Here is a 24195-nt window from a genome sequence, read left to right on the forward strand (position 1 = left end):
ATCATCGTTGCATTCGACACAAGTGAAATAGTGTAATCTAGTGTCATTTTATTTACCATCTACTACGATTCCCGAAGGATTCTTTAAAAACACGGACGTAATCGCGTGTACAATCTAGTAGTTGATATATGTATTTGCGTTTATCAACGTAAAGACGTCAAAACAAACGCCTTACAGTTTGACACCGCCAATGTTTGAATTTGCCCCGACGTCATTAAGACGGGTACACACTACACCCGGCGCCAAGGGATCGACCGCAACGCCACCGCGCCCTTTAATAACATTCATCTACATATGTTTACTAATACATAGTCTGGATCTATCGAGGTTTCTACGATCGATTTATCGATTATACTCACCAAATAGTAGTGACAGAGGTCATAGTCTAGTGGTTAAAAGCTTCGACCTCTCTTTTGGGGGGACCGAGTTCGATTCCCAGCATTCACCTCTTAACTTTTTCAAGTTTGATGAATTTTTATGCGCAATCAAATATTACTCAGTTAAAAAGTTGAAGGGAAGCATCCTGAGGAAACCTGCATACCTCTCTTAGGTATAGGCTCTTCAGACCGTTCTTAAAGGGGTGAAGATTCTAACAATCCGTACACATGGCAAGCGTGGTGCACAGCGGCCTAAACTTTTCCCATTCTGAGAGAACTATAAAGCATATAAAACCCATCATCGCAAATTGGTTTTAAAAGCAACATTGATCGTAATGCTCATACGCTTATTGGTAGGGTGTGTTAACTAAACACGGTCCAAGCCTCCCACCAGACAAGAGAAAATTTAGAAATTATAAAATCCCAAATTAGCCACGCCGCGGAACGAGCTTCTCGTCTTCGATACAAATAATTTGTCACTTTCTTCCATCACCAATGAAACTGGCGTCGGTACACTATTCGTGCGATAAGGGCGTGCGCACATCCAGTTTACTGCCGCTAGGGGACCGACAGCCCTTCCCCGTTCATAATGTGATGTCATCGAAGGAACAATTTTACGACCTTGTTCATAATTGATAACATTCCATCCAATGGATGTAAGGAAACCTTCTTAGGGGATCACTATGGATTATTATCTACTAACTGTTGCCCGCTTTCTTCGTCCGCTTTTACTGTGGGTTTTTACAAATACCGTGCGAACCGTTTGCTTTCCTGAGAATTTCATTTCATGTTTATAAACAACTCTATGTCCAGAATAAAATTTATTGGTTGCTTAGTTCGGGCGTTAAGGAAGGACAAAAAAACTTTCGCATTTATTAGTAAGTAAGTATCTATGCAAGTAAATAGAAGTGTAGTCGTCGGTGCCTTTTTTAACGTCAGTGTCTTATTAGATTTGTAGGTATGTATTTTGCGAGATTCTTTCTTCCATCTTAACTTCTAAATCATAAACTTCAGTACCGACCCATTAGCGGCCCAATACAGTAAACACGGGCCTCCTCGTAGTAGTCAAACACGCTAACCAAGTGTGGATTGGTAGACATCACACAACTTCGAGAATATTCCTTGTTCATTCGTTTCCTCACGATGTTTTCCATTACCTTTAAAGCAAGTGTTAAAATTAGGAGGTGCGTGCCTCGGATTCGAACTCGGCCTCCCGAAAGTAAAGCCGAAGTCCTAACTACTAGGCTATCACTGCTCTTAAATTGGCAACGGTACACTAAAAATAAAAGATTCATAAAATTTATATTTAGTTCAACCATTAGTTTTTTACTCTCCAACTATGATTTCGGAAACACGCCAATAGCCAATAAATTTGAACAGACATCCGCTGGTCGCAAAAAGTAGATAATTAAAGCAAATTAAATGCTACGTTTATGTCCAAACTTTATTTTAAACTGGCTGCGAAGCTGTACATGTTGTGAAATAAATTTTCTATACGATTTATTACGCTAGCTCGCCGCCCGTCTCCGCTCAGTTTACGACTCCATATAAAAGCCTGAGGAGGTTTACGAGGTATATGAGAACGTCGGAATGGCTTTACGACTGGAAGACGGTGGCTGGTCTAGGTTTTCCTATAAAAGTCACATGTTATTTTGTATGAATTTCGCTGAAAATTCCTTGACAAAATCTGTTTCTTTAAAGTTAGTTTGTGTCTTGTACAAGCGCTTTCTTTCGTTCTCTTCAGAACTATAGCCTGTACCCTCAGATATTTCCTTATATGCAAACTGAGTAACATTTTCGAGTATAGAGCTACTAAAATTCCAGAGTAAAAAGGACCCAATTAACTGCTAAATATAAGTATTGATTAATTATATTTTAAGTATGGGTACCGTTTCGACGCCCTCCCTGCCAGTAGCCACGAGACTTCGATCTTGACTAGTTACCACCCTACCGACAAAGACGTGCCGCCAAGCGATTTGCGTTCCGGTACGATGCCACGTAGAAACCAATCCGTATGGGTTCAGTATCACTGCCATACACCTAAAATTTATATTATAAATTGTGTGCAATAAAGAATTTATCTATCTATCTATCTATCTATCTAAAAGGTCTGCAGAAACTTTGCGTAGAAGGCATGCGTTTGCCTTTCGCGTGCTCGAACAAAAGTGTCGCTCGATTTATTTTCCCATAAAAATGTTAACTTTGCCAGCAATTGGATCAGGCCTCACTTGGCAGCATGCCCGGTTTTCCTGCAGACCAGGGTAATAAACACCTGGTTATATGTTGACACATCACGAGGGTAGCCATGTCTACATTTTTAATAAAATTTCCTAATGTTAAAACCTTCTAATTTCATCGTTTAGAAATAAAATCATCTGTGTTATATTAAGCTTACTATGTAAAACAGAAAAGATGCAAATATCTTTAAACCGTACATCTAGATGTAAACTGTATACTGTATACTAAAGCGTATTACATTTCCACATGAGTTGATAAATCTTATCGAATGTTGAAATTATACTTTATAAACAATTCCATCTTTTCAGCATTCGATGACCTAAACTGTGCGATATTAAATTTATATTAGTATATTCTGTTTACCCACCTACGTCACATTATGATTGAAATAAAATAAAAGTCTTTGAGATAAAAATCGAAATTTTATAATAATTATTTCAGTTTTTCTTAGGATTAGGTTAGTCAAAGCTTCCACCTGACCCATGAACCAGACAGTCCGGACAAAGCAGGACAGATATAAAGCATACCTAACAAACTTTAGGAACTAAAAGACTTTAGAGTTTAAGGCTTTTAGTTTGATTAATCTGAAATCCAACTAAAATACTATGGTTCTGATGTTTCTGATGTCACTAAAGATTGTTTAGCTCAGCAATAAAACTTCCATTGCAGGCCTCAAGAACTAGTTTAAGTTTCTTATTTTTATTTCTTAATGTATTTTATAATGTCTGTGTTAATTTTACTCAATTGAATGATTTACTTAAAAAAACATAAAGGACAAATACACTTCGGATTAGCAGGCACTGATAGTGCATATACTATAGCGATAGATAGGCACTGATTTTATAGTAAGTCCATAGATATTATATTAAAAATCCAAATGAAGCTCGCTACACGTGGACCAGTCCGAGAAAAGCAGAACGGTTGGTGTCCATACATACCAAACACACCTGGGACTGGCGGCGACACTGATAGCGTGTGTTCGGGGTTTTATAGCAGCTCTAGATTACTAATGCCTATAGGTTACTAAAAATTCCAAGAAGGAAACTTTATCCTACATTTCAAAGGAATAAAGATGAATTTTAGGTAACCAAAAACAAGTTATTTAAGATACAAGTGCAATGAATTACGATATAATAAAATTTCATCGTCATCATTATTAACCCATCATCGGCCCACTCACTGGAGGGCACGGGTTTAGGCGATAAGTTTAGGTAGAGTTTACACGCCTTTGAGAATATTGTGGAGAACTCCACACGATGTTTACCTTCACACTTAAAACGCACATAACTCTGAAAAGTTACTTATTTTTTGAATTGATCATGCCCTGTCGCTGTTAGACTGAAGCACAAACAGACAAACCAACGAAAATACTTTCGCATTTGTAATATTAATTTATTATTTCTTCCTGTAATATTCTTTCGAGCTTTCCCTACCAATATTGTAGTGTCAATGTTAGTTTGTTTGTTGCGCTTTCACGCAAAAACTACTTTACCGATCCTCATGAAACTTTGTACACATATTCTTGGAAGTATTAAAAGTAATATAGGATACTTTTTATCCCGACATTAAGCTCGGTTCCTTTGGGAGAGGGGATGAAAGTGTTTGTCGATTTTACACCATAACTCCGACAAATTATAACCGATTTAAATAATTATTTCTGTATTATAGAGGTTGTAATATGTGTTTAATTTTGCCCAATCTTTGTGTAGATCTGATGAATACAGTTGGAGATGTAAAATAGAACTCCTCAACGGTCAGCAGCAAACCCCTCATTTAAGGCTAGCGATACTGAATACTTAATTTTTTTTTAAAACTACAACTAAATTGAATGCCACATCAAAAAACAAAATCAAACGCAGACGAAGTCGCGGGCAACAGCTACGAGTAGTTTATAATATTATAGTAGTAGGGTAGGGGTAGGGATAAAACATATATTATATAAACTTACATATATATTATTCTTTGCATAATATATATGTAAGTTAGTTTAGATTTTGCACGGCATGTATGGCAATACCTACAATGTAACCTATTTTCTTAAATATGTTCCAGTTTTAAAATTATTCGTTAAAGTTTCGTTCGAGTCGAGTACAATTTTATATTATTAGATAAAGATATTCTACTGTATAATATCCTATTAATTGGAATATAATATAATAGTCGATCAGGAAAACGTGACGTATCAAAACCTTTGCGTCTTTAGGTATTAAAGTCCCTACAGACAGACGCTCGCAAGCCTTTAATATCTGCGTCTCAAGTAAAGGGGGACACCGTCAAGGCTAAGTACCTGAATTCAATTTGACGGGGCTACCACCACTTAGAGAGCATACAGACCGCGCGTCGACTATATATGTCAGTTAAGTGTCAAGAGTTGCTCTTGCAATTTTACTGAATAGGGTCTACTGTATCCCTGCTTTTCATGTTAGCTTAAGTTTTTTTATGTTATTTTCAGCAAATTGTTACATATTTTCGGCCACATTAAGCAATTTCTGACATTTTGAATCACCGTATCTAGCGCACATAAAGGATTTTGTATATTTAAGTATCGAGTCTGGCTTACCTGCTGTCCGTCATTTTTTTTCTTCTAGACCCAATTCGCACCGGTAGCAGTAGGTACAACTTTGATATCTTACATTTCGGAAACCTGACACTGCATTCAATTTTCTCTAATACATAGAATTGTTGTTTGTATTGTTTTCAGCTATTGACATTAGTAGCGTGGCGATGGTGTACATAATATTATTATTAAAAAAAATGCAATGGCGGAGCGGTGTGTGATAGTTAAAACCCGTTTTAACAAACTAAACTAATGCTAGTCAGTAAGCATACACAGGTTATGCATGTGTTAGGAAATAGGGAATTATAGCACTTTATCTATGATAAACCCGATGATTATATTAAATATATCAACAAATCATAGTTTGTATACTCATTGATAGTGTATTGAAAATAGAATAATGGCCTTTAGTAGACTGTCAAAGAAAAATATAGGATCTATGGCGGGAGACGCGAGTTTGACAAGTTAGATTGGCGGCAAAGAAAAGTGAGGACGGATTTAAATTAATGAATTGAGAATAGAAGATTAAGTAAAGTATTGTGGATAGAACGTTACAAATTGGGAATAGATGATTTATAATGGAAACGACATACTTAACGAAATATTGTTGTGGCAAAACAAGAGTCGTATATACTGGTGATGGAGTTGAGATAAGTTGTTAAAAGTTGTTGGTACTATGGTTGTACCTGATGTAGCATCAGATAAGTATATCCCTTATATCCTTTGGGTTATTCAGGTATCATATATGGAGCCCAAGCATTATTTCATACAGATAGCTTATGTAGCATAGGTTGCTCTATACAAACAATTTGTTTCAAAAGTCCTGATGTTATAAGTGATCATAGTAGTTATGTTTGACCTGTCTTATATGTCTTGTATCAAAGGGCCTAGCGTTATAACATATGATAATGTTGTAATTGTGTTTATAAGTCTTGTTTTAATTGATTGAATAAAAGAGCAACGGTAGAGTTTCTTGCCAGTGGTCTTCTCTGCCGAAGACAGCATTCCGAACTGGTTGTAGAGTCATTTGAAGGTAACAAGTAATATGAATTATAGAGAAGCTTAATATACAGTATTAGAGTCAGTCCAGTTGTTTTATTTCACTCCTTGGGAAGTCAGGTTTATAGAGTACAGACCCACAACACTGCTCTAAAGCAGGTTGGTGGGCTTTAAAGATTTCTTTTATAAAATGAATACTTTAATAGGAAGGAAGAATAATAGTCATGAGAATAAATGATTACTGCTAAGAAACTAGGTATTTAGCTTCAATAATACTGTTAATTAATGAAAGATCTAAGTGCCATCCTGAACATTGTGGGTATTATAGTGAATATCTGAATACCATGGTCTTCCATTCTTTATATTTTTTTAGCACATAGCAGCAAATAGTTGAGGCATCATCAAAAACATCAAACTCTTTACTATGTCCACATTTGACGGAATGGTTCTAAAAAAAGTAAATCTGCATTAGAGAAAGGCATAAATTGGACATGAATAGGATCCAACTTCTGATGCTAAAAAAATATAAAGAATGGAAGACCATGGTATTCAGATATTCACTATAATACCCACAATGTTCAGGATGGCACTTAGATCTTTCATTAATTAACAGTATTATTGAAGCTAAATACCTAGTTTCTTAGCAGTAATCATTTATTCTCATGACTATTATTCTTCCTTCCTATTAAAGTATTCATTTTATAAAAGAAATCTTTAAAGCCCACCAACCTGCTTTAGAGCAGTGTTGTGGGTCTGTACTCTATAAACCTGACTTCCCAAGGAGTGAAATAAAACAACTGGACTGACTCTAATACTGTATATTAAGCTTCTCTATAATTCATATTACTTGTTACCTTCAAATGACTCTACAACCAGTTCGGAATGCTGTCTTCGGCAGAGAAGACCACTGGCAAGAAACTCTACCGTTGCTCTTTTATTCAATCAATTAAAACAAGACTTATAAACACAATTACAACATTATCATATGTTATAACGCTAGGCCCTTTGATACAAGACATATAAGACAGGTCAAACATAACTACTATGATCACTTATAACATCAGGACTTTTGAAACAAATTGTTTGTATAGAGCAACCTATGCTACATAAGCTATCTGTATGAAATAATGCTTGGGCTCCATATATGATACCTGAATAACCCAAAGGATATAAGGGATATACTTATCTGATGCTACATCAGGTACAACCATAGTACCAACAACTTTTAACAACTTATCTCAACTCCATCACCAGTATATACGACTCTTGTTTTGCCACAACAATATTTCGTTAAGTATGTCGTTTCCATTATAAATCATCTATTCCCAATTTGTAACGTTCTATCCACAATACTTTACTTAATCTTCTATTCTCAATTCATTAATTTAAATCCGTCCTCACTTTTCTTTGCCGCCAATCTAACTTGTCAAACTCGCGTCTCCCGCCATAGATCCTATATTTTTCTTTGACAGTCTACTAAAGGCCATTATTCTATTTTCAATACACTATCAATGAGTATACAAACTATGATTTGTTGATATATTTAATATAATCATCGGGTTTATCATAGATAAAGTGCTATAATTCCCTATTTCCTAACACATGCTTAGTGAATATTTAATGTCAAATTTATGTGGATGTTTATAAAGTGTGTTTTTCTAGTTTACAAAGCCCTGACATTAGAGATGCTTCATGTTTAGAATACAAATACGGCAACCGTAGTAAGTTGCGATTCATGACGCTTTCTAAACTGTACGATAGCTACACTGTGTTATCACGAACCCTAAAATTCGATACGTATTTTACGATCGCGAATGGAAAGAGACCGCCAGCACGGAATTTATTATAGTTTCCCCAGAAGCTAATACGTCTTTATGTCAAATGAAGAGTACAGTTTATTTATTACCTACCCACGAACTGGCATTAGGTAGGTCTTCATTGAATTGATGGGTTTGGACGTAGCGCATAGGTGGACTCATATTTTACTAGCTTTTTTTATTACCGCTAGGCTGGGTTCATTTTGACGACCCCTGGGGCAAAGCGGTTTATAACCATAACGGGTCCAATACCCACTTTAAGTATTTTTAATTTGTTATGAGGCTGGAACCCGGGACCTTGAACTTTAAACCACAGCGCTCATCACTGCGCCAGAGTGGTCGACACCCTCTTCTGATTTCTAGTTTATATAATACCATTGATATTCAAACCAACTGCACAATGTACCTACAGCCTTAGTTTTACAGCCATAGTACTAAATAGAGAAATTCTAATTTGTAACTATTTTGTATATTTAATATTAATATCTCATGTAATTTTTTGATTTAGTTTTTGATTATTATTGCATTTTAATTATACTTTTATATATATTTGTGTAGATGGGTCATAGTTACCAAATAAAAAAATATTATTATTATTTTCACATCACCGAAATGGACGTAAGGCAGTTTAGCCCACTTGTATCCCACAGTTGGGAACAAGTTCTCTTATAAAAGATGAATATATAGAGCTTGACCCACCGCGCTTAACGCTGCTCAAATTGGGTTATGTTAACGGACTTTATAATCGTAGAGTTTAACTAGTGCATATAAACACTAAAGTTTAATAACACGAATAGCTTGTAAAACCGAAATTGCTAATAAATTGCATTTGCAGAGTTGCCAGTAACAGCATTAGCGGGATGTGAGCCCGAATCAGTGTTGCCATCGCGAGCGGAATATTAATAAGGGCGCGTTCACGCTAATGAGGCGGTGTGTGTTGCCGCCTTTACAGCATTGTTTTTGGTACGGCTGAGCGGAATTATTATTGAGGGCACATTCCGATATTGTATAACTTCCGGATCTTTTACCCTTACAAGTATTATGAGCTAGCCTTGCTCGCGGCTTTGCACGCATGCTTGTGTGTACCACACAATACCATTTATTGTTTTTAGTTAGTAGCACGATAATATGTTTTGGGTAGATCTCAGTCTCAGTGGGTAAAAAGGTAGTAATTTGGGTCTTTTTTTTTTTTTTTAAGTCTGAGTAAAGCCAAACGTATCATGTCAGTGTAGTGACTCAGTGGAGTCTGAGATTTAGAGTGTATCTTAACAGTTGAAATGAGACCAACATTATACCTTTGTAAGTAACCGTTTGTCTTTTTCAAATGTTACTTAAGTCTGAATAAAGTCAAATTTGATCTCAGCCTTACCTAATTTTGTACTCGCTCAGTCTGAGATCGATAGAGAGTGTATGTTTGAATTAACTCAGACTTAGAAAATAATTTAAATAAAACAAACGATACCTTTTGTTTCAATTTAACAAAGATATCGTTTAAATACCCTTGTTTCGTGATAATAATTACTTAAATCAGAGCATATTCAATAATACCTGATCTCAGGCGTCAGTGGGTAGAAAGGTAGAATTTAGGCTCTTTTTAATTTTTTTTCAATTCTGCGTAAAGCCAAACTTATAATGTGAGTGTACGTTGTGACTCAGTGGAGTCTGAGATTTACAGAGTGTAACTTAACAGTTTAAATGAGAACAACATTATACCTTTGTAAGTAAACGTTTGGCTTCAAATGTTACTTAAGTCTGAATAAAGTCAAGTTTGATCTCAGCCTTAACTACCTTCGTACTCGCTCAGTCTGAGATCGAAAGAGAGTATCTTTGACTCAACTCAGACTTATAAAACAAACGATACCTCAATAACCATTAAACATAGGTATCGTTTAAATAACCTTGTTTCGTGATAATAGTTACTTAAATCAGAGCATATTCAATGATACCTGATCTCAGGCGTCATTGGGTAGAAAGGTATACCTACCTATAATACCTGTTGGCGCTTTGATAACGTCGAACTAAGTAAACAACCCGCAAATAACCCTGAAACAGTAACACAAACCAACTACAATACAATGGGTTGCCTCAATACAAGCCAATAAAGGGGCCCGATTCCCGACTCGAGCGCGTTTGCAGCCTGAATTACAAGTGCTACCGGGTTACACCTCGTCGGGTCTCCATTACACTATCACGATTGCATAGTGCTTTGAATTAAGATTTTAAGGTTCGCTTGCGCTTTGCCTCTTTGAAGAAGAAGAAACACTTTATTGCACGTATAACACACAGGAAAAGAAACAGTAACTTGTTTACGTACAAAACTTGATTCGTACCCACTTAGTCTGAGATCTACAGAATGTATCTTTAATTTTATTCAGATTTAAGAAACAGTTTAAATGAGACTAAAATTAAACCTTTGTTGGTAACCGTTTGGCTTTACTCAGACTTAAAAAAAAAAGCGTCTGTAGGTACGTGGCGTAACAAGATTAAAATTAAAAATCTTTTCAAAAAATTCATCTTTCGCCTTATTCTACGTTTGTAGAATGAGGTATTTAATACATTGAAAGTTTATTAAAACGCAATATCAGTTAGTTAAATAAGGTATATTTAAATATCACAAAATATATATATTTCTTTATAATTAAAGAAATGGACATAATAAAGATAAATACATTTGGAATGCGCCCGTAGACTTTGACAATTGAAAGTGTACAATGTCAAACTTTATAGCTAACTTCAGGGTGTCCGTTTTCTGTGGCGGTGTGCGCGCGCTTCGTAAAAATTTACTCTCATAATTTTTCCATATCGCGCCAAAAGAAGTAAAACTTCAATAAAAATAAAATAAATGGTATTGTGTGGTACACACAAGACATGCGTGCAAAGCCGCGAGCAAGGCTAGCTCATAATACTTGTAAGGGTAATAGATCTGGAAGTTATACAATTTCGGAATGTGCCCTCAATAATAACTCCGCTCAGCCGAACCAAAAACTAAAAACAATAAATGGTATTGTGACACTTTTGGCGCAACTTCGAATTAAAAGAAACACATGCCGTCACGGTAAACGACACCACGCTCCCTTATGCCGTCACGGTAAAAGGCATGATCCCTACTTAATTTTGAAAATATAAGCATACTAATTTATTTATTTCTACTCAGTTTTTCTTTTAATATGCAAGCTCTATCGAATGTGAAGTTTGATGTTAGCGATAGTTTAGAATACATTTAAACAATGTTTTGCTATAGTGATTATTGAAGTATCACTCAGATGACGCACCGGTAATCGGTAAACCATCCAAGGAACCATGCAAGGTTACGTCCTACAAAGTGCCGCTTTGTGACCATCAATCAGGATCATAGGTTTAACCCTCGTGTGACCGGAACACAAAAGTGCTGCGTGGCGGCAGAGATAAGCATGCTGGTAATACTTCCCCGGACGAACCGTACAAACCAAAGATTTAGTTTTTTTTAAAGAATATTTTAGTTTTTTTTTAAATAATATTTTGTAAGCACGGTGGACTACGGCCTTAACTCCTTCTCATTGTGGGAGGAGACCCGTGCGCTGTAGTGGGCCGGTAATGGGTTGATATGATGATGATGATGTAAAGAAAGAAAAGAAAGAAAAATCGTCTTTATTGTCACACATTTGTGTAAAATTTAACATTAGGGGTCTAAATTGTTAAAGAATAAAAAAAAAAAGGTGTGACAAAGGAGCTGGCTCAGTATAGCTGCATACTAAAACGCGCAGCACTGGTTTTCAGCCAGTCCCATTATCTTCGTCGTCACTGAATCCTCGCGACTAAAAAATAACAAAATATGTACACTATTTGGCGACCTTATCGCTACATAGCGATACAAACATAATACAAATATGATACACATCACAAATCCAAAGTATTACCAACTACAATCAATCGTATGACGTGTCGTCGAACAATGGAAACGAAAAGGTACGCGTTCATCGATCGTCACCGGAGAAAACAAATTAGCAACCAAATACGAGTCTACTGCAGACGCGCGACTCCTGTTGCATGCCTACGCTCCACCGCGTCTACTTTAAAACTTACCAGACATTACCAGCATTCCTGAGCCGTTATAAACCGGGATTTGAGCTTACCTGGAAAGGAACAGAGACAAAATTAATAAAGTTTTATATTTTTGGTAAGATGATTTGAGATGATTTTGGCAATTAAAAATAATAATAATAAAGCCTTTAAATTTTCATCACCTAAATATTACATTGTGTTTGTTTGTTTACATGTATACGCGGTGATAGCCTAGTGGGCTGCGTCTTTCCTTTCGGGGGTACAGAGTGCTATACCCGACACGCACCTGTGACTTGGTTATGTGCGTTTTATTTTCAGCAATTCAAATTTCCATTACTTGAACGGTGAAGGAAAACAGCGTGAAACCTGCCTGCCTGAGAGCCTCCCCATAACGTTCTGAAACGGCATGCAAAGTCTACCAATCCGCGTTTGCCAACTTGGTGGACAACGGCCTAAATCCTTCTTCGTCTGTACGAGACCCGTGCCCCGGACCGGCAAGAAATGGTAATGGGCCGTGTTAACGTTATATATTCAATTTGGAACCAGACGTATTATGACTTTTGGCAATGACGCCATATTATTTATGTGAGACTTGACTGAGAATCGTCAGATAACTCATAGGGAGTCTACACACCAAAGCCGCCGGCTCGTCTAAACATTGCGGCGGCTTGCTGATTTAGTATGTAGCGCCGACAAAGTTTCCAAACTTGTAAGGAGATTTGGCATAGGGCTGTAACGGCGTCGCCCAAAATAAAAACTATTTGTGTAGATCTCCACGCTAGATGGCGCCACGAGATCCTGTATCGCGCTGATGAAGGTTTCACAAATCAGTATCATACAAACAACTAAATAAAAAAAATGATAGACAAAATTTTAAAGTGTATATCTTCACGGGCTCTCTTCACAAGTCTCTGAAACCTATCTGTAACACCGAAAACCGAAATCCCTATACTATAAATATAATCCCTATAATATTTTAGCTTGTTATTGTTAAGTGTTTAATTATGTTTATGTAATAGTATAGATGGGTCATAGTTACCAAATGAAAATAAAAATTAAATTAAATTAAATATAATCCCGATAAAGCCCTAACATCGTATGCATAATTAAAATCATGTGGCTCCTGTCACTTTATTCGGTATGCGTCGCGTAGCGTAGGTACTATGCGCGTGTCGGACTTTCATCTTCAATAGGTATGTCATAAGTAAACATTTAGAATGTTCTGAATTCGTTTATATCGAAAAATAAATATACTTCTTTTGATTGAATATATTACCGGGTGGTTCCTTATGAAATATACTTATGCATTCTTCAATATTATTTCGTATTTCTGTTACACGTTTTATATTGTAGGACTTGTAATAACCTAAACCTGTGCCTAAAACATGCTTAACTAAACAATGTCGTGAATATTGAACGTCTACGTTTATACTTATGACGTACGAAAAGTAAAATTAGACTTCAATAAGTTATTATTATGTGACATTTAATATAAGAAAATCTTTATGTGGTGAGATATCGAAAACAATATTCGAATTGAAAACATTTCAAACATAAACGTATGAGGCTGCCAGTCCACCGAAGAAACTTTATTAATTCATATAAAACCGGTAAGTGGAGCGGGGAAGCGCAGCGGAGAAATTGTCGCGTACATACTGCGCATATTGAAAAACACAGCAACTCCGCTCCGTATAACTTTCTCACTTCGTTCTGCAGCCTCGCTCCGCTCCGGTGGACAGACAGTACGCAATTCCGGTCCGCATAAGTCCGTTTCTCAGCTTCGCTGCCTCGCTCCTCTCCGGTGGACTAGCAGCCTAAGGCTGCGAGCCGAGAAACGGAGAAATATTAACCATTAGGATTGCACAAAATCTCCGCTGCTCTTAAGTGAACCAGACACAGTACGCAACTGCGCTCCGCATTAGTCCGTTTCTCGGCTCCGCTGCCTCGCTCCGCTTCGGTGGACTGGCAGCCTTAGGCTTGACACTCGAAGAGGACATTTATTTTTTATTTTATATACCTAGTAAAATTTACTATGAAAAAGTAAGGGAAGGGAAAGGACTAAGGAAATATAGCGGAGAACGGGTAGCAGCGTCTTCTGTGCTACTTCTACCATCTACTGGTATCATCAACCTTCCGTCGGGAGAGGCCTCTAGTCCAGCAGTGGACTATTAGCTGTAGCAATTGCTACGGGCCTCGCGCGTAAGAGGGCCCCGCATATTTAATACCACTCATCTATGCCTGACTACTGAACTATAGATAGCAAATACGTTTATACGTATTTTAGATACGTATTGAGTATTGAATTGTATTTTTACTACTTTATACTTAAGAACCCATAGCAGATCAAGGGCTCTTTTAAAGAATTTGCTACGGGGCCCGCGCTTGCTTAATCAGGCACTGTTTTGAAATTATTTTGAATATTGATAATTTGAGTTGCATTTGAGTAATGTTATCCTCGTATCCAAGAAGTTTTTATTATTTGAAAGTGGTATCCCTTATGAAATCTCTTCGAGCAGCGTACTTGTGTCATATTGAACAATTTCCCCGGCATCGATTGGATAATGGCGACCGGAAATAGCTCCGCCGATGACGTCACGTGACTTCCGACTCGCAATACAGCCTATTTGCAGTAGCTGTTTGTTTTCATAACTTCCCGTGTACGGGAGTTTTCATCGATACGCCGGATATTGTATTTAGTACTTGAATTTATAGTTATTCTTTGAAAGGTACTATAATAATTTAACTTGTCTATAGGTATGTTCTAGTTGAAATGTTTACTCTATTCCTAAGGATGTAGAATTATAAAGTGTACATTATATAGAGGTAAACCGTGACTTTCCTTTCGCCTTACAACAGTGATTCAGTTAATCTGTCCAATGACTACCTACACTACTAATGAGTGATGAAAAAAATGTTTTGTGTTTAAGAACCATCCTATATCGAGTGTCAGCGGTGCGGTGCGGCGGAGGTATCAATTAGATCAATCTTTGATCGTGCGTGCACCGGAGAAATATTCTATTAGGTACATACTTAATTTGATCATTTGCTAACAAATTTCTAAATTCAGAAAGTAAAAGTAAACAAACAAAAAACATCAAAACAGCATTTACTTACCTAAATATCAAGTTGAGACCAACGAGCATATTAAATGGGGTATCGAAACCTTAAGAATACGCGTAGAACCAATAATAATCTTCTTTTCAAGCCAGTTAAAAATCTAATTAGACGTGCCCTCTGATAAAATCGAAATGAAATATATCGATTTGTGCCCCACAGGGAAATGTCCATTACATCGAAATTAAAATATCACGCCCCATCTTGCAGAGCTATTCTATAATCCCCTCTTCCAGTTACAGTTGTTAGATTCAACACAGAATTGGCAATGCGAGGTGCTGATTCAAAAATTTAACACAATTAAATTTGGCATCAGGTGAGATTGCAGCCAAGGGTTAAATTGTAGTGGTAAAACAAAAAGTATTCAAATTATAATTTTTCCAAATTATTGTGCATTAATTTTGGTAACTATTTTTCTAAACAGGTTTGAATTGATTATAAACAACTAGGTACTAAACAAGTACCTATGTTGTTTATAATCAATTCAATTCAAAATTCATTTATTTCAAGTAGGCCTAATTAATAAGCACTTTTGAAATGTCAAGTCAGTCTGTTTGTAGAGACTCTATCGAGTCCTTAACCCAAGTTTAAATGTGTATTTTTGTTTTTTTATATTGTTTCGTTTTGAATCCATAATAAAAATGTTCGCCATCTTCATGTTTCCCTTCTTTGTTTTATTCCACTACAATTTAGCCCTTGAATTTAATCACTTCTGATGATAAGTGTTGATGCAATCTAGGAATGGTAGCGGGTTCAGAAGTTCGAGTTATGGTAATTATAAGTATTACACCTTTACCCCTAATCTCTGCTAAAAAAAATCTCTACTACTAATGCTTCAATTACGTGAGTTTCATTTATAAAAAGAATTATGTATTATATTTTCCTTTTAACTTATACTCACGTATAAAAGTCTAATCTCAAAAATGGATTCAGTGCACTCTAAGAATACATAACGTAATGAGAGCGGTCGGTATTTGAATTTGTATGAAACCCATTCCATGCATCCGTTATAATTGAAATGGGAGTGAAAGTAATCTCTGACTGGAAAAGAACAATTAGAAAACCGGAGCAGTTTCTTTTGCGATGAGCCCGTGGATAGATACTTTTTAAATTAGTAGGGCAGCTTGGCGTCGGTTCATTCTCTCCCATTTACATTCATAAAGATGCGATACTAATACCCGTTTGCACTATACCTAGGAATTTCCTTAATCGGACGCCTACTAATTTAGATGATTCCTAGAGTAACATTTCACGAACTCGTGTCTAACGACGTTAGGCACCGTATAAAGTTACGACACCGATTCGGCGGATCGTAAAGTTTAGGGGACTGGTAAACTGACACTAGACAGATGAAAAAATTACAATTCGTTTTCTTTTAAATAATCGAAAATATGATAATACCAACAACAAATAGCACACGTTGTGGCAAGAACCATAGACAGTGAAAATCGATTGGTGAAAGGTAAGGCATAGGAATCTTCTTTGATAAGGCGCTGCTGACTTAGACATTGCCTTGTCCGTCGTTAGTGAAAACGGGCATGTCTGTCTGTTCCTCTAGTACCTCCCCGGTCGAGCTGTCACAAGAAGCTCCACAATTACTTAAATAATAATAATATTTGTTTGATTCAGGTAAAACACATCTCAATATACAAATAAAAGAACAGAAAACAATGAGTATTTTAAAAGTACTAAATAATAAAGCCTTCTCATTGTGGGAGGAGACCCGTGCCCTGTAGTGGGCCGGTAATGGGTTAATACCATGAAAGAATAACGAATGAATATAAAATTAATAAATAGTGAGGTATGCAATTAAAATAAAATTTCCTTCGTCCTAGTTTTAGTTTTAGTTTTAATTCTTCGTCGTTGTCGTATTAAAATCAACTAGGCATGAACACATAAGACGTTAACGAGAGACCCAATCTTCACCCCAGCACGGTTATTAGTTGAAAATTTTTCACTCCACCGAACTGTTCGGCCGGCCCGGTAATCGAATCGCGAGATCCGGCCAATCGAGAAATACGTCTCTAATTCCATGTACGTACCGGGAGGTATTAAAATTGTTTTGTAGGGAAACGATCTAATTTGTTGTGAAAGTCATATTGGATTTTTGATTCTATGTGTTTCTACTTTAAAGAGATTTCAAAAAAGGAGGAGGTTCTCAATTCGTTTGTACTGTTCTCAATGTTTGTTAGCTTTACCAGAACTTGTAATACTTGTAATTTCTAAACTAAATTGGAAAATTATTTTTTGTTTCAAACGGTCCAGGGATCCCATTTTAATCAGGTCAAGATCTATCTTTTTTGACGGCCGTCTGGCGCAGTGGACAGCGACTCCGCTTTCTGAGTCCAAGGCCGTGGATTCGATTCCCACAACTAGAAAATGTTTGTGTGATGAACAGGAATGGTTTTCAATATCTGGATTTTAATCTGTATATCATAAGTATTTATTTATATTATTCATTAAAATATTCGTCAGTCATCTTAGTTATATAGCATTAGCTACGCTTACTTTCGGGCTAGATGGCGATGTGTGTATTGTCGTAGTATATTTATGTACTTATTTATTTATTGAAGGGGTCCTGGAAAAATTGAGGGATTTTTTTAAATAATATAGGCACACCTGTAAGGATTTTTTAAAGTAACTTGTGCATTTTTTTCGAATAGCACACAAAGAGACCACAGATGGACACCGGAACTACTGGTAAATGGTTGGTTAGCAATTTATGCTCGTCACAATAACATAGCAGATGCTGAAGTGTCGGGAGGACTCCTGAACCATTTGAAGCCCCAACCGGGTTATAATTGGTATAGCATATTTGTTAAAGATTATGGTCAGTTGACATTTGTTTATTATAACTTCAATAATTAAAAACCTACTAACACTAAAAACCTTGTTTTTTTTTTAAACAAATTAAATAAGAATTTATTAAGAATACTTATCTATTTAATTAAATATCTGGCAGATATCAAGTTATAGTTATCGAAAGTTGAATTAATTACGGACTGTATTATATTACTGTAACAATATTTTTTTGTTTATTTATTGAATTTAATGAGAATTGCGATAAACGAATAACAGAATAACCTGCATGCCTGAGAGTTCTCCACCAATCCGAACTTGGCTAGCGTGGTGGACTACGGCCGAAACCGAGACCGGTGCCCTCAAGTGGACCTTTAATGGGCTTGATATGATGATGCGAATATATTAAAGTTTTTGCATACATCCATTTTTGTCGTATAAAAAAACAGTAAACTGAAAACTTTCATTGGTTCAAAAAAAGCCTGATAGACAGGCAGACGGATCGCTAGTTAAACTAAACAAATTCGGAGACCGCGCTTCGCTCGTAAAACCAAATTGAACGATTGTATGAAAAATTTATTGCAAAATTGGAATTCTCCCAATCGTACTAACAACCAAAGTAATACTAGCAAATAGCAAATCGAATCGTATCCTGCTCGCAAATGAACTAATCACACGATAACTGAGTTATCGGCGTGACCCACTTTTGCAAACGTACTTTCAATTTCGTATGAAACATCCAGAAAGCACGTTCAAACTTCAGTCTCGGAGTATTAACAAAATATAATGTGGTTTTAATAAATTAAAAATAACCGACTTTAGCATACGCCCAGGAACTAAAAAGCAAAAAATACTTGTTTCTACCGGCGATCTTATTAAAATTTAGAACACAAAATAATAGTTAGATAGTTAGACTATATTCCCTCGCGAACTTTTTTGTAGGTAATACGATGAGTACTTTAATCATGTAGTACATATTTTTATGTAACAATACTTTTCTCAGGGCACACCAAATAATGAACTTTATAGGCAAAAATTTGCTACTTTGGGTTACATTATTGTTGATTTTTTAATAACAGTTCGACCGATTTCGATCAAATTAAAATGGTACCACCTGGAAAGTATGTTTTTAAATCGGTTCAGGCGTCTTCAAGTAATCGGGTAACAAACATAAAAAAAGAAACGATTCCAACGAATTGACAACCTCTTCCTTTTTGAAGTTGGTTATAAATAAGATGAATTTAACAGTAATTAATTTTGATAAGTATCTCTGACAACGGTATTTTCAAAAGCTTGTCCTTCGCCAAGACCTCCAATAAAGAATCATTTTTTCCAATCCATCCTAGACCGAGTATTCTAAGAGCATCTTTCAAAATGAATTTCCTACAATGCCAATGCTTCAGATTTTATACCGCTCCAGATACCTTTTATAAATTTATAGCAAAGCATACCAACTTTTTTTTTTATTGTAACTACGTACCAGATGGTATACCTGACTGTAGATAAGTGGTTACCACTTATCTACAGTCAACCACCAACCTACCACCTACCGTCTATAAACAGGGAACACATCTTGTTGCTAAAGCAACTTTCCTGTTTAAGAGATATTAAAATATTATAAAACACGATGCATCTTATTGCGTCAATCCTTTATTGTCGAGCGCCCGCCGCGTGGCGGGATCGCCGGTATGACATATTTAATATTTGAACTACCTACATTACAGTTGTGCCTTGTGTCTTTGAACCTGAGCCGTAGGTGTAAAGCCTCATGAGCCTGTACTCGTATTAATCCGGCAACCGCGCCCCTCAGGCTATAAGGCTGCTTTTTAAATGACACTGTGAGATGGTGATAACAAGAAGAGCACCCGTAGCCCCTTGGTAGCTTTAGTTTTAGGTTCACGATTGTAGTTATCGCCTCATCATCTCACTACCATGTATACGTCTATTTATGTAACGTACCTACGCATCAAAAGCGCCATGTATGGGCCTATTTGTATAAAGCAATATTTGACTTTGACTTTTAGCATGGCGGTAGTAGGTACTGCCCGGACGAGCTGTCACAAAAAACTCTACTACTACTAAATTTTAAGATGAGTGCCGTCACATGTAATATGCCGTGGCTGTCGATCGCTAACACATATCTGGACCCGCGACTTAATACATGCGACATCCTAAACTATGTAGATACATGTTTGTTACCAAAAGTATTTGTACCTATATCAAGTTTCAGGTTGATAAACGCTGAGAATTTTCCACATACCCGTATTATAATACACCCCATTTCTCCCCCTGAGGTTTCGTTCGCTTGTTTCAGTGGAACCCTTAGGGCATGGGAAGTAAGAGCCTAAAAGGAATATCCTTCAAGTTTCTATCTTTTAATTTCGAATACATGCTAGCGACGTTTGCAATCTTACACTGACAAGTAAAAGGGTAGAAGGTCGCTCAATACGTACAACATTATAAACTAGCTGATACCTGTGGCTTCGATTGTTTTGGGTTTTTAAAAATCCCGCGGATTCCCTTTTTTTGCCCAAGAATCTTGAACGTTGTCTTTGCATAATTTCAGCTGTATAAGTTAAGCGTAACTCATCATCATCATCATATCAAGTCTTTACCGGTCCACTACCGGGCACGGGTCTCCTCCCACAATGAGAAGGGGTTGAAGCCCTAGTCCACCACGCTGGCCCAGTGCGGATTGGTGGGCTCCACACACCTTTAAGAACATTATGGAGAACACTCGGGAGTGCAGGTTTCCTTACGATGTTCTTCTCCACCGTTGAAGCAAGTGAATTGCCTGAAACGCACATAACTTAGAAAGAGAGGTGCGTGCCGGGATTCGAGCTCGGCCCCACAAAAGTTAAGTCGAAGTCCCACCAACTAGGCTACCACCGCTTGGTACTATTCTAGTATATATATATAATTGTATTATGAGCACATGATCGATAAGTATTTTGCATAGATATAGTTGGAAAGACCTGAGTAACTTTACGAACTCTATGATGCAATACTCTTCGAAAAGCATTTTGGTAATCGATAAACTTTGAATTTTACTTTTGAAGCTATGATTTATGAAAAACCAATAGAACTCTTATCCATAAGCCACAATAAAGAATTTCAAGTCTAAAAAAAATTATAATATAATTTTCAAGTGTTTTTAAGGCACCAAATTGTTATCCTTGCACTCAGTGCTTACACTAGTCACTTTAGTATCAAGACAAAACGTTACTACCTTAAGATAACGGATTTATACATAAAAATACAAGTTCGACAAAACGGAAATAAAAAAATATAGATAGTAATTTTTTACTACAGCATCCCCTTGCGCACATTTCGCACTTGACCAATTTTTATATCAAAATTATTTTTACATCTATCTTCCCCATAAAAACACCCCATAAAAGTCCCTTTGTTACGCATTTTATTGTACTGTATACTGGGCAACAGTCCCATAGATTGTATTATAACTGATTATTATGGCCTTTATTGCTAAAGAAATAAGGCACTGTGATTGTTTAGATTAAGTTCTCATGCCAAGCCATTTACATGATCCGACACGATATCAACACGCCCTTTTTCAATCAAGTAATAATTGACGGACAAAGCAGATGGCCAACCTGATGTTAAGTGGAAACGAATCGCCTATAAACAAAGTAACACTTTGTAAGGCATAATAATCCACCTAAGCCGCATGTGCCTGTTATAAAATCGGCAACCACGCCTTTCAGACCGGAACACAGAGCCATGCTTGGCGGCAGAAATAAGCAGTATTACTTCTTCGGAGCTCTGTCACGATATCACTACTGCCTCTAAAAACGCTCTACTACTTTTAACATTTTAAACAAGAAAAACTTAATAAATATTTCAATACGTGCAAAATGACAGCAAAAAACATTTGATTAAATTATAATAAAGATTTTGGTGTAATTTTTGACGTTGCTTTATCTTCGATTGATCGAGAAGAAATAAGGAAGGAAGAAATAAAAATGCCCAAGCAACGCATTTTTGCGCCAAATCGTATTGGCGAAGTGCTATCGAATCCATCTAAAGAATCATCCAAATATCGTATCGTAGTCGTATGCACCTAAACGTCTTACACACAGCTTATTGTTCATATAGAAATTATTCGTACCCACTCGGCTGTGATTTCATTATGTTTTTATATTCTTTTATTTATTCTAAAATCGTTGGGGTTTTCAAGTGCTTTATTTAATCTGTGGTGTTATTACAGACAAATAAGCGTGGTTATTGTTTAATTAAATATAATAAGAATAATTAAAATGAGAACTTTTTTTACCGGGTCCGCGAGGGCGTGGAATTTTGTTTCCGCGCGTTTAAAAAAATACTTGAATAAAAAATCTCCTATGTATGATTTATATGAGTGCGACATATATCAATTAATACCGTTAGTGAGTAACGAACGAAAGATCTATCCAACTTACACAAAGAGTCTTAAGAATAAACGTGGCCATAACCTCAGAATAGTTCTGCAGTGTTTTGTTCCACTTCAACTAACAACACATTTTAAACATTAGAGCGTGATACGACACTGTAAAATTATCCGACGTTATTCCAGGTTTACTTGGTAACGCCCTTATTTCTTAAATACACAGAGAATAATAAATTTTGCAGCAGTGCCTTAAGTCCGTCTCCAGAAAGCAAGACAGGCAAATAGAAAATAAAACTATTAGATTGGGGGTGGAATGACTAAAAAAAACTGTTTAACAAGTACTTCTTAAGTATTATCCATACTAATATTATAAATGCAAAAGTTTTGTTTGTTTGTTTCTCCTAAGCAACAAATCAACTTGGTTTTTAGAACAGTTGAAAGGACCGAGTAACGTAGGCTACCTTTTATCACAGCGAAACCAACGTTTGTACGGGATTTGTAAAAAACCGTAATAAATGAGGACGAAGAACGCGGGCTACAGCTAGTTAATAATAAAATTAACGTGAAAATCGTAAAGTATAACTCACACCGAACTTAAAGTAACGCTACATTTGAATATTTTAATAATATAAAATTTTAATCTCGTTAGGTTTTCGTGACGAGATTAATAAGTTTTCTGGGAAACGTCTTACGTTAAGATTAAAATTAATTTAAGATTAAAGCATATTTCGAGTTAGGTTTATTTATAATTTTAATTTCTATATGTATACAGAAAGGATTTTCCTGACTGACAGATCTGTAAAAGCATTGCCTTAACCGCTGGAGTTGAGATTAGGTTTCTTTAATGTATTAAACACCCACAAAGAAAGGGTATTTTGAAATTCCTCTCGAAGTGGTTTAAAGTGGGGATGAATGTTGTATGGTGTGCAGTGGCGTGCATAGGGTTTTTGACCAGGGTATGCATAAAAAAGGAAGGTGCCATAAAATGGAAAAATCCTTCGCATTTATGAGTCATACAAAAATTTTAGGGTATGCAGTGCTTTTGTGCATGTATGAAGTGCACGCCACTGATGGTGTGCCGCTTTTCAAAATCGGTGAATCTATAAAACTTGGAGTTTTGGTTAGAAAAATGACGATTTATGTAACAGTTTACGAAATTTCGAATTGTACCCCCATAATTGGATGAAAAATTATTTATGCTCATATTAGTTTCATTGGGATACAGATAAGATTAAATATCATAATAATCATCATCATCAATTCAACCAATTGATGTCCAGTGCTGGACAGGTGGATAGGTCTTTTGTAGGGAGTTGTACAATCCACGGTGGCCGCTGCGACTACCGGTGCGGGGTCGCGATTCCAGCACCTTAAGACCCCAACGTCCATCGGTTCTCCGAGCTATGTGCCCCGCCCATTGCCATTTCATTTTCGCGACTTGCTGAGCTATGTCGGTAACTCTAGTTATAGTACTGTTCTCCTCATTTCAGATTTGATCGCGTATACTCCTAGCATAGCTCTCTCCATCGCCCGCTGAGTGACTCTGAGCCTTCTTATGAGGCCCATAGTAAGCGTCTTTGAAGATTAAATGTAAACTGCGATTAAAGTCTGGAACCGGTTCGGATTAAACATTTATGATGAAAACAGTCCCAAGGGAGAAAAGTCATTTTCGAAGTATACATTTCATTCTCATTTCCACCTGTCTATCAAGCTAATGACACTAAAAGATCTAGCCCGGCTATTATATATCAGTCTAGCCGGGACTGAGCTCCCATCAACTGGGATTTAACTGAGGACTGTCGTGAGAGATTCTCGCTTGATCCAACGAAGGCTATGTAGTATGTCTGATCTAAATTGCTATACTAA

The 24195-nt window shown here is 36.5% G+C and overlaps 1 protein-coding gene across 2 annotated transcripts in view; it reads right to left on the bottom strand.

Moving 5' to 3' along the window:
- The window catches only part of LOC120628484, a 261310-nt gene that overhangs the window by 70175 nt on the left and 166940 nt on the right, over nucleotides 1-24195 (bottom strand). Inside the window, exon 1 of one of the 2 annotated variants that reach the window (XM_039896877.1) lies at nucleotides 12051-12094. The exons of the other annotated variant lie outside the window; for it this stretch is intronic. Within the exon in view, the coding sequence (XP_039752811.1) occupies nucleotides 12051-12066 (16 nt within the window). The 5' untranslated portion in view covers nucleotides 12067-12094. Of the gene's footprint in view, nucleotides 1-12050; nucleotides 12095-24195 lie in introns of those variants that run through there. 2 annotated transcript variants of the gene reach the window in all.

The sequence above is a fragment of the Pararge aegeria genome, chromosome 12 (assembly GCF_905163445.1).
Source record: "Pararge aegeria chromosome 12, ilParAegt1.1, whole genome shotgun sequence".
Classification (NCBI taxonomy): Eukaryota; Metazoa; Arthropoda; class Insecta; order Lepidoptera; family Nymphalidae; genus Pararge; species Pararge aegeria.